The 16,285-nt window shown below is 44.4% G+C and overlaps 1 protein-coding gene and 2 long non-coding RNA genes across 4 annotated transcripts in view; 2 read left to right on the forward strand and 1 right to left on the reverse strand.

Moving 5' to 3' along the window:
- LOC120652336 lies at positions 1-1,320 on the forward strand. Its single transcript, XR_005666522.1, has 2 exons — positions 1-134; positions 1,049-1,320. It is a non-coding gene; the product is annotated as an uncharacterized LOC120652336 (long non-coding RNA).
- Positions 1,321-3,916: 2,596 nt separating this feature from the next.
- On the forward strand, positions 3,917-5,753 carry LOC120652338. The gene is made up of 2 exons (XR_005666523.1): positions 3,917-4,189; positions 5,462-5,753. It is a non-coding gene; the product is annotated as an uncharacterized LOC120652338 (long non-coding RNA).
- Positions 5,754-7,450: 1,697 nt separating this feature from the next.
- Positions 7,451-16,285, reverse strand: part of LOC120652337 (protein ABERRANT POLLEN TRANSMISSION 1-like) — a 28,063-nt gene continuing 19,228 nt past the window's right edge. For both annotated transcript variants that reach the window (XM_039930122.1, XM_039930121.1), the window contains 9 exons: positions 11,531-11,789; positions 11,094-11,318; positions 10,787-10,926; positions 9,922-9,994; positions 9,588-9,689; positions 9,137-9,505; positions 8,827-8,994; positions 8,189-8,576; positions 7,451-7,871 (listed from right to left, as the gene is read on the reverse strand). In XM_039930122.1, coding sequence (XP_039786056.1) covers positions 7,777-7,871; positions 8,189-8,576; positions 8,827-8,994; positions 9,137-9,505; positions 9,588-9,689; positions 9,922-9,994; positions 10,787-10,926; positions 11,094-11,318; positions 11,531-11,789 — 1,819 coding nt within the window. In that variant the 3' untranslated portion in view covers positions 7,451-7,776. The remainder of the gene's footprint in view (positions 7,872-8,188; positions 8,577-8,826; positions 8,995-9,136; positions 9,506-9,587; positions 9,690-9,921; positions 9,995-10,786; positions 10,927-11,093; positions 11,319-11,530; positions 11,790-16,285) is intronic.

A 16,285-nucleotide genomic window follows, 5' to 3' on the forward strand; every position in this document is an offset into this window, starting at 1 on the left:
GATCAAAAGAAAATAAGTTGGTTTCATTTATCATGTTAATGAACAAATTGTGTTAATTATATTGCAGAGCATTTGGTCATTGATTCTAATTCTGCAAGGGATAAAGGGAATGCCAGATGAACTGCAAGAAGAAGGTATCTTTCTTAGATTTAGAATTTGTGGCATTTCTGAATGACATAATATTGTATCCAAAAGGATGTTTCAGTGCGAGCAATTAGCATATATGCAGAGTAGATTGAGTTCTGCACGTTCTTGTGGATTATGCCCAATACCAGTATCTAGATTGAATTAATGGAAGAACAACAGAGATGTGGCTGTGGGTTATGCCCAATACCAGTATCTAGATTGGGTTTCTACAAAAGACTATATTTAGTCTCATCTAATTGACAAAATGGCCGCTAGCTAGAAAATAATTTTAATTCTTTGTTAGAAAGGGGTAACCATGATATAGTGAATATGAAGTGGTTGTCCAAAATCCAAATCTAGAGGTGCAGTGCTGGTTGGTTTTGAAGCAACTGCAACTTATTGAAATGGCAATGCACATTCTGATGTTCTACCTGCCTTTTCTTTAATGTAATTTCAAAGCCTTTGGAAGGATTGATCCTGAAAAGTGTAGATACAAACAACCCAAGTATTTTTCCTCATATCTTGGCAACGGAACATCTGAAATCTCATTGTGTTTATTGTTTCAGATATAGCTCATTTGTCTTACTGTTTCAGATATAGATGTTTTATGTTTCTCCTTTTATTTCAAATTTCATCACAATTTGTTTGCATAGTAGAATTTGATAAAACTTTTGTAAGAAGCCACTGCAGTTCCTATCTACCTCTTTTCTGGTGTTTATTTAATAGTTTTGATTAGTTCATTAATTGTTTGGTTCACCTTTGCAAGGTAGAATTTAATGAAATTTTTGCAAGAAGCAGCTACAGTTGCCATCTACCTCTTTTTTTGTGTTTATTTGACAGTTTGATAATTAGTTCAGTAATTGTTTGGTTCACCTTGTGATGTATAATATGAGTGAGCGATCACTAGCTACTTCATTTGCAGAGGTGTCTATAGGGGGAGGTGTGGGTGGCTCTGTAGCTGCCTAATTGAGGGTAGAGACCACGAGAAAAGTCCAGCTGATGGGGAGCTGCATCAGCGTGGGGCTCTCCTCGACACCACTCTGCAGGAGACCGATGCCAGGCTGTGATGTGCTTGAGGGATGAGGACAACATGGGTGGCGTCGTGTCTATTGTTCATTTGGGTGCTCGAGTTGTACTCACATTTTCTTATCCCAAAGAAGGAACCAAGTTGAACAAGGTTCCTCTTCTCCATCACTTAAATGTTTGTTGATTGTTATGTGCATGGATTTGTTGGATGGACACAACACACAACCTTATTAACTATACATATAATATAATGTGTCGATGAAAATAATTATAGTATGGATTATGATTTAAGCTAAATTATTGGTTAATTAATCTAAATATCTTGTTTCCTAGGTTGTTTATATAATTGTCACATATCAATCACTGTGTTAAATATAAAGTGGTTAGTTTCTGAATTTTTTAAAATATGTAAATGACGTATGCGGACCTATGCTAGAAATTTCTTGATTTTAAAATATGTGCGTGCCGCACATGGGCACTACTAGTTTATTTAAGGATCCACCAGTTGTAATTGTCGCATTAAAAATACAACTGCATCCAAATAGCAATCAGCAAACGCCAAACCATCATAATACAAGGCCTCATTTAGTTGTAGGTTGTAAAGTTTTTGAAATAGAATCTTTTCACGTTTGAAGTATTAAATATAGACTAATCACAAAATTAATTATAGAATTCGTCTGTAAACTACGAGACGAATTTAATGAGCCTAATTAATCTGTCATTAGCGCATGGTTACTGTAGCAATTTAGTGATTAATCATGGCCCGATTAGGCTCATTAGATTCGTCTCGTAATTTACAATCAAACTATGCAGTTAGTTATTTATTTCATCTAAATTTAATATTTCATGCATGTAAGATTCCCGTTCGATGTGGTAGATTTGAAATTTTGAATTTTGCAACTAAACAAGTCCCAAGTATAGATTTTTGGTTTGCCATCATTAAAAGGGGACAGGAACTGTAACAACCACTGGGTCCATCTTGTAATCTTGAAGAGTGTCATCATTTTGGTGATCCATGAATTCTATGTATGTTTTCTCACCACCCATTGAAAATTAGCTAAAGAACGAAAGAGAGAAAGCTAAGATCTTTCACAGGTTGAGAAGTTCTTAAACTATTTAATAGGTATAGCAATTCAGAGGCAATTTGTGACTACATTACTTCATCTTCGTTCTTTAACCAGGTAGGGGTGCGGCGCAAAGCACGGGTGGGCGGGACAGCGGGGACGCGCCGCGAGGCCCACTCAAACGGCCGCGGCATCGGTGGACGGGACCCTGCGCAGGAGCGGCACTACGAGGCCGGCGACGGCTGGCCCGCACCTGCACCTGCACATGATGCTCAGGCCGGTAGGGCGCCATGCCGGAGATCGCAGAGCCATGCCGCGAGGCCGGACGACGTCGAGGGTGTGGAAGCGAGGGAGGAGGACCATGAGGCGGCGAGCTACCAGGCGCACGGCGAGCGGGAGGAGACCATGGCGCCGGCGAGCGGGAGGAGGCCGTCGGGGCAGTGGCGTGCGGCGCGCGGACGGGCCATGGGACCGGCAACCGGTACAGCTCGGCCAAACGTGGAAATATGGGTAATTTGGCACCTCATTCGTCCCGTCGTCTCCTTTTTATCACCGTCGGATTTCAATCGGACAACAAAAACAAACACTCCAGCAGCGTCTCCTGAGCATTCTCGTCTTCTCGAGACTCCTCTTCCACGTGTTGTGGCCTCCGTCTCCTCCGGCCATCAGCGGGCATTCTCCGCCGTCGGCAACCCCGCCGCACCGTCCGTCTCTGTGCTTCCGCTTCCGCCTCGGAAACCTCCCAATCGAAGCCGCCACCACGCTGCCGACTATCCCACAGAGCCCAGCAGCAACAGCAAGAAAGCCCCCGTCACCGCCGTAGAATCGAGTAGGGATAGACCGGACAACTAGATCCGCGCCATCGCCGCCCCTCGCCGCTCGCCCGTGGCTTGCTGCAGCCCAGAGCTGCAGTCCGCGCTAGCGACCCCCCGCCAGCTTGTGCGCTGTATCAACAGGGGCAGGCGCTCTGCCCTGCGCGGCCGCTCCCAGGCAGCCACGCGCTTCCTCCTGCAGGGGCCTCCTGCCCAGCAGCTGCTTGCGCCGGCAGGGGCTCCGCCACGGGCTCTCCTGTCCAAGCTAGCTTTCTGGCTTGGCGTCAGTAGTGGCTGCTTGCCGGAGTGGAGAGAGAGGAAGGAGGGTGAGAATACTAGGAGAGGTGGCAGAGAGAGATTGAGAGCTCACTCAGATCAATACTCTCTCTTCTTTAATTCAATAAATGTTAGGCTAAAAAATTAGAGAAGAAGGGAACATATGTGGTGTTTATCTCGGAATCGATATATTTTTCTTTAATAGCATAACTAGCTATATATGCTTTACAACCCCATTCAACAACGCAAATAATTTTTGCCAGCTCGTTCGTTACTTGTTCTTAGAAAAAGAGAAGCTAATGTGTTGCTCTTCTTTTCCTTCTCTTCATAACAGATGACAAAGTGCTACAAACCAAACTTCAGAGAAAGAGCTCGCAGGATGCACGATATGCAGCGAAGGCCATGCAGACTGCTGAGATTTCCCAATTGCAGCTGCTACTGTAAATGTAATGAGTAGTGTTATCTCTCTATAACCACAAAATAAAATATAATGTTACCAACACGTTTCAACGTTGATTACAAGCTAACTAACAGGATCATGAAATAGTCGGCTCCATGGTATATGTTTCTAGTAGCCTCCAATCTGGCCGGAACGAAGTGGCCCGGTTCGAAATCAGGTCCCGTCCGGAATCGTAGTTCGTTTAGGCAAGGTTCGGAATGAAAACGGGCCATTCCAGGCCGTTCCACCCCATCCTCAGCCCGGATTCGATCCGGACCTCAACCCTCCAGGAATCATTCCGCGTCGAGGCGGCCTGGCGGCGTGAGAGGCGGAGGTGTCCTGGCGGCGCGAGTTTGGCGGCGGCGGTGGCAACTGCTGCTGGCGGATTCGGCTCTCTGGCGACGACTCGGTCGCGAGGTGACGACAGCGCGACCTCCTTCTCGCCGGTGATCCCCTCGTCCTCCCCTTCCTCCTCTCTCTCCCTCCTCTAGCGTTCTTGGATCTTGCTGGTGATGGGAGCGCAGCCTCGCTGGCCGCGGGGGCCGGATTCGTAGGGGCGCTCCACCACGCCGGCGCACTCAGCGCCTGGGCCTTCACGTGCGGCGGGGGTGGCGCCGGCGCCATCTTCGCCACCGTCCTCTAGATCTGTCCATTGCTTGCTGCTGCCGCCGCCTCGGCCGCCGCTCCCCTTCCTCGCGTTTGTTGTTCTGGTTTCTTGATTCGGAGCAGCCGGCGGTGGCAGCTGCGTCCTTGCGTTTCTTGATTTCGATTTAGTCAGCACCATTGTTTCGAAATTAAATCAACGGAGTAGCCATTCAGTCAGCAACGGAGGCCGGCAAATCCACTCCTAGATTTAAGATTTCATCACGTGTATATACGTTGTAAGTTGAGAAATGCAATTCATTATGTCTGTCTGATACTAGCGCTATTGATTGCAACCGAGAAACTTCACCTAAGGCCATTCACTGTGTTGACAGAAATCATGGTTGCTATGCTGAAAAAAATTATATCCATTTCGTGGGATCAGATTTGTCTTATGAAAAAAGTGACATTGTTAATTCTTTTTCCCAACAAACAATAAACCCTCACCTATATAACCCACAAATTGAGATTAACTGCAGAACCGGAGTCATTCAGAATTCAGTCAGTAACCGATGCTGCTAAGTCGTCTTTGCTGAACGCAGCTTTGGACGAGATTGGTTCCCTGTACTATTCATTCTTCTTGGTTGCACCTAAATGTTAACTATATGTAACCTTAGTTTCATGATTGCTTTCGATCCAATGCATAGAAGTGTTGTTGTACAGATCTCGCTGAAGTAGCATGGAGACTATCTCACTGTCACTTGATCCAGTTTAGTATTCTCTTCAGTTGTACTGTTAGTCATATTTGATCTAGCTTTCTGTCCCTTACGTAACTCAATGAATGACTGCACCTATTACCCGTGTTACAAAATCACTGTCAGCTGCTGCCTCTTTTCTATATATACTTTGCTTAGTTTGCTATATGATAGTTTCATACTGCTTCGTGTGCCCTCCTATATACTTTTATGCTAGTATCTCCCCTTGGCTGATCTGGGAGCTGGTCACTGAGTGAGATCCTTAATTATTTCACACATTTTGAAGAGCATGCAACTGAAATCATGTGCATTTATCCCTGGTCACATAGCTTATTTTGTTGAATAAGCATGTTCTGAACTCTACATGTTGGTTTGTTGCAGGAGGCTCCAAGGTCAATACTCAAGCTGCTAGAAAGGCATAGGACAAGGCCATGGTCTGAGTATAAGAGGATTTATCATGCTATTTTTAGTTTTGAGAATGAGCATTCTCAGTTTTGTTTATTTGTTGCTTTGACAATCTTTCAAACATGACTCAATAGGTTTCTTATGTAAAGACTTGCACCTGGGTGTTTATCTTCAGTTTGCTTAAGTATACGGTGAAGATTCAAATATGTACGTGCTCTGCATATGCATGAGATTGTTCATTAGTATTTTGAGCTTACTGGATTGATTCCATCTTTGTTCGGTTTGAGTGAATTGGGGATGATTAAATCCTGGCCGGATTGAGTGACACGGGTGGAATCACTCAAACCAGGCCTGGAATGAAAACAGGCATGGAACCAAACGTGGGCTGCCAAACGAGGCCTTTAGCTGGTAAAGGTCTCTCAGCTCCCTCAGCTCAGTCCACTATATATGCGGCTAGAGCCACGACCTAATTGGACAGAGAATTAAGTGCCCGACGGGCATTGATAAATCTTTTTACAGCGCGCGGCTCAAGTGAAAGGCCTTGTGCTGTGTCCCCTCCACTCCGGATTGGCGGCCCTGCTGGTGCTGCGTGCTCTCGATCCAAAACTGGAGTGGTGGTGCAGTCTGCAGCTTGTTGGTTGGTACGTCTTCGTCTGATCACCCTTCTGGTGCGGGCACCGTGTGCCTGCGCGTGCGATGCGAGCTGAATACAGTGGTTGGGCTGTGCCATGCCATGGTCTTCTCTTGTCTTTGCATCAATCGATCACCAATATGCGGAAGGTACACGCACTAACTATACATTGACTGAAACCGGAATAAAAATAATCATGGTGCAGCCCTAACACCACCGTACCTACGATTCCTATTAAGCTGTATGCACCATATATGCAGTTCACTTTGTGCTCCATCATCACTTGATGAATTTGTGGCTGGGTGGAGCTAATCAGTGATCCACGGTGCTAGTTGTGGCGCTGTCTACCACAAGCCAACTCGTGAATTAAAGGGTCCCAATTCATATATGTTGATTTTGTCTTTCATTTATCCTTATACAAAATTTTGTTCAACGCCAAATTTTGCATAAACATAACTTCATATATGAATGTATGGATGCATTACCTATCCTTCCATGTGTCTTACTTGGTTGAATTTCTCGGGCACTTCTTCGTAAGTTATTTTCAGGTGGAGTATGTGAGTACATGAAGGGGCGGAGTACTTTTCAATACAGATCAAGCTCAGGATGCTATAGAGAGGATCATTGGGGCTGCATCTGAATGCTTGATTGATCCAAATGCTGCAATGTGGCGGTCTAGCATCCAATCAGAAAATGCAAGGGGCTGCATCTGAATGTTCAGAATCCACCACTGTTCAAAACTTGTTGGCTCCAATAATTAATGCCTTGATATTCCGATGCACAATCCACGGGAAAAATGACAGTTCTGTTGTTTTCGATGAGATGCGTCTTTCAGTTCAGTAGGTCCGGCACGCCGTCATGAAGGCTACAAGAAAACTGCAGCTACGATCGAGCCCTTATTCAATCTTTGTCTCTTCGAAGCACAAAGGCTGCGTGGCGCTCTATTCAAAGGCTTGTGCTCTCGGCGGAGCAGCTTGCAGTGGATGCCACGGGCACGACGGACCTCTGCCTCGGACGGATCGAAGCTCTGACATCTAAGAAACGTATTCTATACTGTATAAAAAAATATAGACTAAGTGAAAGCTTATAAACAATCACGAGTTCCCGGCACCAAGACCGTATCATCAGGGTTATTAAAACGATAAAACGACGAAACGAATAGATGGTAGATTTTAACAAAACGATGGACGTTTTATCGTTTAAACGGACGTTTTAACGTTTAAACGTCAATTTCACAAGAACGTTTTCATGAGAAAACGTCATTTTCACAGCATCATTTTCACGGCGTTTAAACGTCGTTTTAATAACCAGGCGTATCATGCGCTACAAGATCCTAACTAGAACAAATGTATGTATGGGAGTAGTGTATGAGGTGGATTGGATAACGCTTATACATGGTGTAAGAAGTTTTGGATCATATGGATTGGATGCCGCTTATTTCAAAGCCCCCATCTGATGGGGTGCAAATGCTGAAACACTATCTACATCTATTCGGATAGCTACAAAACCATCACGTAGATCGTATCGAGGATCTACAAGATCAAAACCGGAAGCTGTAATCAAGTAAATTGCAGGTCACTTCAGCGCTCAGTAAGCTGGAGGCGTTTCAACTCGGGACTTCCAAGCACCATCGGAGACATCCTTTTACTGACAACACTGGCTAATCTTTTGGGCTTGTCTCTGGCGATGATGAGTCGGAGGAGTCTGAGTTGTATCCAGCAGGAGCACGCGGTGGCAGCACTTCTTGCTCAGTAGCTGAAGAAGAAATCAACAGGCAAGTCAGAACTGGGAGTTACTCCACTGAAAACATATCCATTCCTCTTTACAAAAATCAGTTAATGATGATTGCAGCAGAGATACTCCAGTTTGTTTGGTTACGTGTTAAGAATCTATCCATTGTAGTAGTTCCATGTAGCGTAGATGTGAAATTTTGTTAACATCATATCATATACTAACAAATGCAGATACTATGAGTGTACTATGCAAGCAAGATGCTCAGATATCTAGAAATGTGCCATAATGAAATGATCAATGAAAGATTCTTTTTTGGTGCATTGCATATAATAGCTCACCTGAATTTTTGTGAACCTTAGACTTGTTCAACTTCTTCGTGTGCCGCCGTATAAGCTTCTTTGTCTTGGTTATAGTCAATTGCCTAGCAAATGGAGAGAACTCAATTTCATTCTCACTCCGTTCACCATGGAAATCATGCTCGGCCTCTCCTTTCATCGTCTTTAGGACAAAAGCCTTCGCTTTCTTCTTTTGGGAATTGAACAAGCCCTTAACTGAGGTTGCAAATCCATCACCAGCTCCATCATTAGGCTTTTTTAGAAATGCTGGAAGTTGATCAGAATTGCCAGCATCATCACCATCACTGTCACTTAAATTAAAATCACTGGCACTGATTAAAGCAGCAGATGGCTCTTTCTGGCTAGTAGATTTAGCTTTGAACTTTTTACCCTGTAAAAGAGGAATGAGTGACCTCTAAGTCAAATTAGCTGAAAATGTAAAAGAATATTTCTCACTAGCTGATTATTTCCATGTAGGAGATCCTTCTTAAAAGTTATCTAAATAACAACATTATGGCATCGAACTATATACACGCATTCAAATGTGGCTTAACATTATGTTCTATTTTGACAGCTGAATCATCTGGAATTCAAAGTGTGTTTTCGACTTCAAAGGTTGTAATCAAATCAACTTTACTTGCCTGCATGCCAGTAACAGACTTCAATACTCCCCATACAATATGTTTCTTTACTCGTGAAAACAATCTTGGCCATGTTCCAGTAAAATCTTCACGATGAAAGGTATCCATAAGTAGCCTTACATCACTTACAGCAAACGGCAATCCTTCATATGTGAGAAGCAATTCAACCTAGCATAACAAGAGTTAAACTACCATCATTGGGAAAAATAGAGAACATATACAATTAAAAGAAACATTTGAGAAACACGACTATTGTTTGATCATGGTATGTACTATTCAAATAAAACTGCACTGAGAAGTTGATGCCAACCTGGCTTATCTTTATGTTGCGGAAGTCCATCAGTTTTTGAGGCCTGGTTTGCTTCACCTCATTAGGCTCCACAATTTTCTTATCCTCACAAGTAGAACGAACAGGACGTAATAACTTGGAATCCTTAGCAGCATCTTGAGATTCAGATTGGACATTTGACTGACCCTGCATCTGTGAAACAAGTTCATTAGCTACAGACTCAGCAACTGTTTCCTCCCATGTTCTGTCAAATGAAGATGTCCTTCGAAGTTCAGGCTTCTGTGCAAATGTAGATTCTTTTGATGACTGGTTATTGGGACTGTTTGTCTCCACATTAGAAGTGCTTTTCTTTCGTCTTGTCCCTGCTGTAGTGGAGACCTTGAAAAGCTCCTGGACAATGAAAAGAAAGATAAGGACCAAAGAGGAAAGCACAATAACATTGAGAACATCAAAGAACATGAAATGATCTAACCTGTCGCTTTTGTGGTTGTTGTTCGTCTCCAGGGAAGAAATATCCCCACATCATTCTGTACATTGTTTCAGTCAAATAAATTTTAAGTGGATAGATGTCTACCTGCAGTTACAAGGGTAAAAAGGAGGCACTATTATTCGCATCCATAAAAGTGTATACAAAAAAAGGAGTCAGTACACACAGTTACATCAAACAAATGCTTATTTGTATATAACAACTATATTTCTTTAATACTTTAAAAAACTGGTTAAAAAAAACTTGCAATCATAGGAGAATATGATTCTAAAGTAAAATATTAGAAGTTCAATGGAAAAAAAAAACCAACTGGACTTACTAGAAAACTCTCGATAACTGAATTTCCACCAGTTGGAGCGCCCTGCCGGGCATTAACACGAAGCATGGCATTCCTGCATTTTAATTGAGTCAGGAAGCATGATTACCAGGGCAGAGGATTAGCAAACTAAAACACAGGTCCAATGAACATATAAAGTAGTAAACACAATTGGAAGAAAAATGTTTGGTGTTGGTAGTTCAAATCACAAAAAGGTGCCGATGTAATCTAAGAACTGCATAAGCAAATACAACCCATTAGCACTATTCTCTTTCTTAATGCAATGACACACAGTTCTCCTCCTGCGCATTCTAGAAAAAGAAAGAAACATGTAGCAACCTCACTTAGGGCTTTGTTTGAAAAGGAGGGAATGTATTCAAATCCTCAGGAAAGCTCCCAAAATTTCCTAGAGCAATCCCCTCTTCCGAACAAACCCATAGAAGTTTATGGTTAGTGTGTTCCTTTAAACAGTACTGCAGGAGTAGCTTGTTCTTTCCCTTTAATGGAGCATTCCTGAACTTTACAGTTTACACTACTACTGCCATTTGAAATACAATCCTGCATGCCAGCTTGAGATGAATAAAATGTGATCATCTTAAGAAATGAAAAGCATATCACTTGTGTGTTCGAGGGAAAAGAGTGAAACATCTACAGTTATATCCATAAAAAGAACATTGCTGAAACTGTAATAGATTACACACACTCTATAGGCTTGTCACAGAACATCATCATTGTAAATGTCATGTTACTTATATGTTGAACACCCTTAAAAACATTATCATTCAAAAAGGAAATAGAAAAGACTGCACAGAGCTTCCTATGAGCATCCAAATAGTCATGTACACCAAATGAGAGGATATATGCTTACTTGCCCCATTCAGAAGGTGGGTTCCATGGTGCCAGAACAGTATCTGATTTTGCATTAGCAAGTCCATTTCTAAGGACAAACAGCTTGGTTGTCAACTGCGCGATGCCAATATCTTTGTAGTCCCGGTCAAAATCAAAAATCTATATATCAATTGGAAAATCAGTGCAATATTTAAACTTTCATGGTGAGTTAGTTATCTACAGGAACTAATGATCATCATTCTCAAATACATTCTGAACATATTAATCCTAGTACTATCAGAAATGGCAGAAGGGACTACATTTGGCTGGAAAGAAATCAAGTTTACCATATCATTTATTTCAGCTTCAGCAAAGGATTTTCCATCTGCTAACATGCTCCAAACAATCTTGTTTATCCTCGTTGAAACTCTCATGGCACATGAAGGGCTTTTATTCTTTTCCTTTTCTGCCAACCTCAACTGTGCAGCTTTCTGCATAGCAATTCTTAGTGTAGAATATGCCTCTTTCCTACCATTCCGGACATTCACGAACCCTTTCTTCAGTTGTTTGACCTGGCAAAGGTTATGTTAGCCATGATGGTTAGATATAAATGACATAACAAGGAAAAATCCATAGCCTTATGATAATTTGAACTAAAGCAAGTACTACTTTAGGTATGAACTACTAAATGAAGTTTAGTTAAGAATATAGTTCGTACAAACAAAGTGATTTTTATACTTAAAAGTGAACTAAAAATTGATATAAGCATGGTACTTGAACATACCAGAATTAACCTTGAACCAGTAACAATCCATGTAGCATCATCAGCCTTTGGTGACGGACTCTGATCATGCGATGATTCAACACCAGTAGACAAGTCTCGGATATCATCAAGAAGTAGCTTTCGTGCTCTTTCTTTTACTTCAACACCAATCTTTGCTAATTCTACCTCCTCAACCCCATCAGGTACAACTGCATCAGATGCTTCTTCAATGTCGTCGTCATCATTGTCCAGGGGATAGCTTAGATTACTCTTCGTTTTTCTGAGTAATCGATTAGTTTGATTATGAGAAGCAAATATAAATAGGATACAAATGTGTCTGGTCAACATAAAATAAAATGATTTTTATAAGAAATAAACAGGTCAAAATAAACTAAAATGATTTTTAAGAAATAAACAAAATTTGTCTTGTGGTATTGCTTACTAATGAAGTGGCAAATCATGAAATATACTAAAAAAGGTGAAGATATTTGTTTCACTAGTATAATTCAGCGGGATTAATACCTCCGTCCTGCCAATGCCATGTCTAATTCAAAATACTTAATTTTGCTTACTATGGTACATGAACGACCTGAAGTTTCCTAATTTGATACACAAAATAATTTATATGCGTCAGATCAGAAAACTGGTCTACTAAACTGTTTTTTTTCTCTGTATAATCTAACTGCTTCTATATATAGAGTAATGTATATGCTTTGGGTATGATGTAAGCAGCATAGTAGAGTTTGATTCCTATAATAGTCAAGAATATGATCAATGATAATAATCAGATATGAAACTTGAGTCATCAATGCAACACACTGTAAGAATGAGCAACTCAATCTATTCCATGGCCCAAAGGGGCAGTGTATACATGTGTACAATATGCAAAGAGACCCTCCAACTATAGGGAAATACAAGAGAGAGATACACAGCTACATATCTATCTAACACCCCCCCCCCCTCAAACTCATGGGGGATCCACAACACTGAGTTTGGAGAGGAAATAGCTGTGCTGAGCCCTTGTCTGTGCCTTTGTGAAGAAGTCCGCCAACTGAAACTCGGAAGGCACATACTGAAGAGCCACAATCTAATCATGCACCTGCGATCTCATGTAAGAAGCATCAACACCGATGTGCTTGGTGAGTTCATGCTTCACAGGATCCCGAGCAATACTGAGCGCACCAGTACTATCAGAGGAGAGAGGAGTTGGTGGGGAAGCCATCACACTGAAATCCTCAAGTAGCCACTGGAGCCAGGTGATCTCAGCTGCCACTGCTACCATAGCCCTCAACTCAGCCTCAGCACTTGAACGAGAAACTGCTGTCTGCTTTTTGGTTTTCCAGACAATCAAGGAGGATCCAAGGAAGACACAATAAGCAGAAAGAGAGCGACGATCAGAAAGGTCACTAGCCCAGGTCGCATCGGAGTATGCGTGAAGCTCAAGAGGGCTAGAACGAGAGAAGAACAACCGGCGAGAGCAAGTGCCACGAAGATATCGAAGAACTCGAAGGAGGTGAGTGTAATGAAGCTGGGTGGGCGCAGAAACAAACTGACTCAGGATGTGAATAGCATGTGAGATGTCAGGACGAGTGATCCCAAGGTAGACTAGACTACCAACAAGATGTAGGTAGCGAGTCGGGTCGGCAAGAGGCTCACCATCAGTGGCCCTCAACTGAACACCAAGCTCCATGGGTGTTAGCTGTGCGGTGATCGGTGAGAGCAGCACGAGAGAGAAGATCATGAATGTACTTCTCCTGGGAGAGGTAGATGCCATCAGGTGTGGAAGAAACTTCAGAGACCAAGGAAGTAACGAAGAGGACCAAGATCAGACATCAAGAATTTGTCACTAAGACGCTTCTTCACAAATTCAATGAACTGAGAGTCATCGCCAGTAATGATCATATCATCAACATAGAGAAGAAGAAGTGTGCGACCACGAGGGGAAGTGTGGACAAAGAGAGCCAGATCGTGGTCGCTGGGCTTAAAACCAGCATAAGTGACAATAGAGGAAAAACGCTCAAACCAGGCCCGAGGAGCCTGCTTGAGGCCGTAAAGGGAGCGACGCAGATGACAAACCATGCCATCCGGAACAGAATAGCCTGGAGGTGGCTGCATGTAAACCTCCTCACGTAGCTCACCATTGAGAAAGGCATTCTTGACATCAAGCTGGGAGATGGACCACTGTCGGACAGAGGCAACAGCGAGAAGAGTCCAAACGGTGGTCATGTGAGCTACCGGTGCAAAAGTCTCATCATAATCACGATCGTGCTCCTGCTGAAAACCACGAGCTACAAGACGAGCCTTGTAGCGCTCAAGGGAGCCATCAGAGCGAGTCTTGATCTTATAGACCCACTTGCAAGTAATAGGAGTCACCTGAGGAGGCAACGGGACAAGATCCCATGTACCAGTGCGCTCCAAGGCAGCAATCTCCTCAGCCATGGCGTGCTGCCAGTCTGGGTGGACAGCAGCCTCTTGGTAAGTGGCTGGCTCAACAAGTGCAGCAGCAGTGAAGTCATAGCGCTCTGGAGGTCGTAGAGCACCACGATCACGAAGATCATACCGAGATGGCGACTCAGGAGAAGGACCAAGGAGTGAGAAGGAAGACTCAGGTGAAGGTGAAGGTGAAGTTCTCGGACGACGAGAGTAGACATGAGTGATCTCGCGAGGAGGGACCACCACAGGAGTAGGTCCTAGGAGTGAGGAAGACGACTCGGGTGGAGGTGGGGGAGGTCTCGGACGGCGAGAGTAGATGTGAGTGATCTCACGAGGAGGGACCATCACAGGAGTAGGTCCAAGGAGCGAGGAAGACGACTCGGGTGGAGGTGGAGGTGGAGTGGGACTAAGGGGCAGCGGAGAAGACACAAGTGGGGAATGAGGAGCCTCGACGGAAGGGGGCCCAAAGAGCAACTGAGAAGGCTCAGGTGGAGGTGGACGAACTATAGAGGGAGCAGGAGGTAGTGATGGTGGAGTGGATGGCAGCGGAAAAGACTCATCAGGAAGAGTCAGGAAGGAGATAGACTCCACAGTAGTGGAAGAGGAGCTCGAGGAGGAACGAGGGTAATAAGGGCGGGATTCATCAAAGGTGACATCTCGGGATATTCTCATCCGACGAGCAACAGGGTCGTAGCAACGATAACCCTTGTGCTCCGTACTGTACCCAAGAAAAATGCACTCAACTGATTGGGCAGTTAGCTTAGTGCGCTCACGAGGAGGGAGTAGGACAAAGCAGGCACACCCAAAGCAACGAAGATGATTGTAGTTGGGTGGATGGCCAAACAAGCGCTCATACGGGGTACAACCCTGAAGAACGGACGAAGGCTGTCTATTAATGAGGAAAACAGCCGTTGAGACAGCCTCAGCCCAGAAGTGAGGTGGAAGCTCAGAGGAGAGTAGTAAAGCACGAGCAGTCTCAAGAATGTGACGATGCTTGCGTTCGACAGCACCATTCTGAACATGAGCACCAGGACAAGAAAATTAAGGAAGGGTACCCTGCTCAGCAAGAAAGCGGCGATGCGCAGCAGAGATGTACTCACCAGCAGAATCAGCACGAAATGCACGAATGGGAGAATCATACTGAGTGCGAATCATAGTGGCAAATTGCTGGTAGATAGATAAAAACTGGCCACGAGAGGACATAATATAGATCCAAGTAAACCGTGAATAATCATCGATGAAAATGACGTAATAGGAGTGACCCCCTTTGGAGACAAAAGGAGCTGGCCCCCATACATCAGTGAATGAGATCAAAAGGGCGCTGCGATACAGAATCACTGGATGGATAAGGGAGTTGCAGCTGTTTACCAAGTTTGCAACCCATACAATGAAGTGCGGCATCACCAGACACAGGACCTAAACACCACTGCCCACAAGAGTGGAAAGCCTCGAACCGGAGAGATGGCCAAGGCGACGATGCCACTGAGCAAAGGTAGGTGCAGTAGCAGAACCAGCAACCACAGGGGTAGGTGAGGTCACAGGTGTAGGTGAGGTGGATGAGGGACTTGCCACAGTGGATGAGGGAAGGCGAAGCCAGTCAAGCTCCCAAAGACGCTGAGAGTCATGGCGCCGAGGCCCAGTCCCCACAAGAAGTCCCGTTCGAATCCTGAACACAACAAGAGTCTGACTCAAGAATGATCCGACATCCATGATCAGTGATCTGGCCAGCAAACATTAGTTGCATAGTGAGATTAGGAACATGTGAAACTATAGGCACATGAAAGGAAGACGTCGAGAGAACACCCCGTCCAGTAACAGGAAGAGAGGTGTCGTCAGCTGTTTGAACAATGAGAGGGTGATCAAGAGAAGACAAGGAAGACAACTGGGTAGAATCAGGAGTCTTATGAAATGAAGCACCAGAATCAAGGAACCATTGAGACGATGTCTCATGGTAAGGAAGTGGTGGATCAGAAGCACGAGCAGAAGCAGCTGCATTGAGGCGGCGGAACAATGTGAGCAGTTCTTGCTCTAGGGCAGAACCACGGACAATGGTAGAAGAGGCCATCAGCGCATAACCAGGGCTGCACAAAGTCTCTCTGTTTTTTTTTTTTGGTAAGCAGGGCCTCGAGCAGGCCTCAAGCAGATGGAGTGCTCGAGCAGGGCAGGGGAGGGGAGCACGGGGGGGGGGGGGGGGGGGGGGGCTCGAACAGAGCAGAGCAGAGGAGGCGCGCAGAACAGGGGAGGCGCGCAGAGCAGGGGCCGAGCGGCGCGGAGGGCTGCGCGGCACCAGCGGCGCGTGGCTCGACTGCTCGAGCAGGCCTCAAGCAGATGGAGTGCTCGAGC

This window comes from Panicum virgatum, chromosome 9K (assembly GCF_016808335.1).
Source record: "Panicum virgatum strain AP13 chromosome 9K, P.virgatum_v5, whole genome shotgun sequence".
Lineage (NCBI taxonomy): Eukaryota > Viridiplantae > Streptophyta > Magnoliopsida > Poales > Poaceae > Panicum > Panicum virgatum.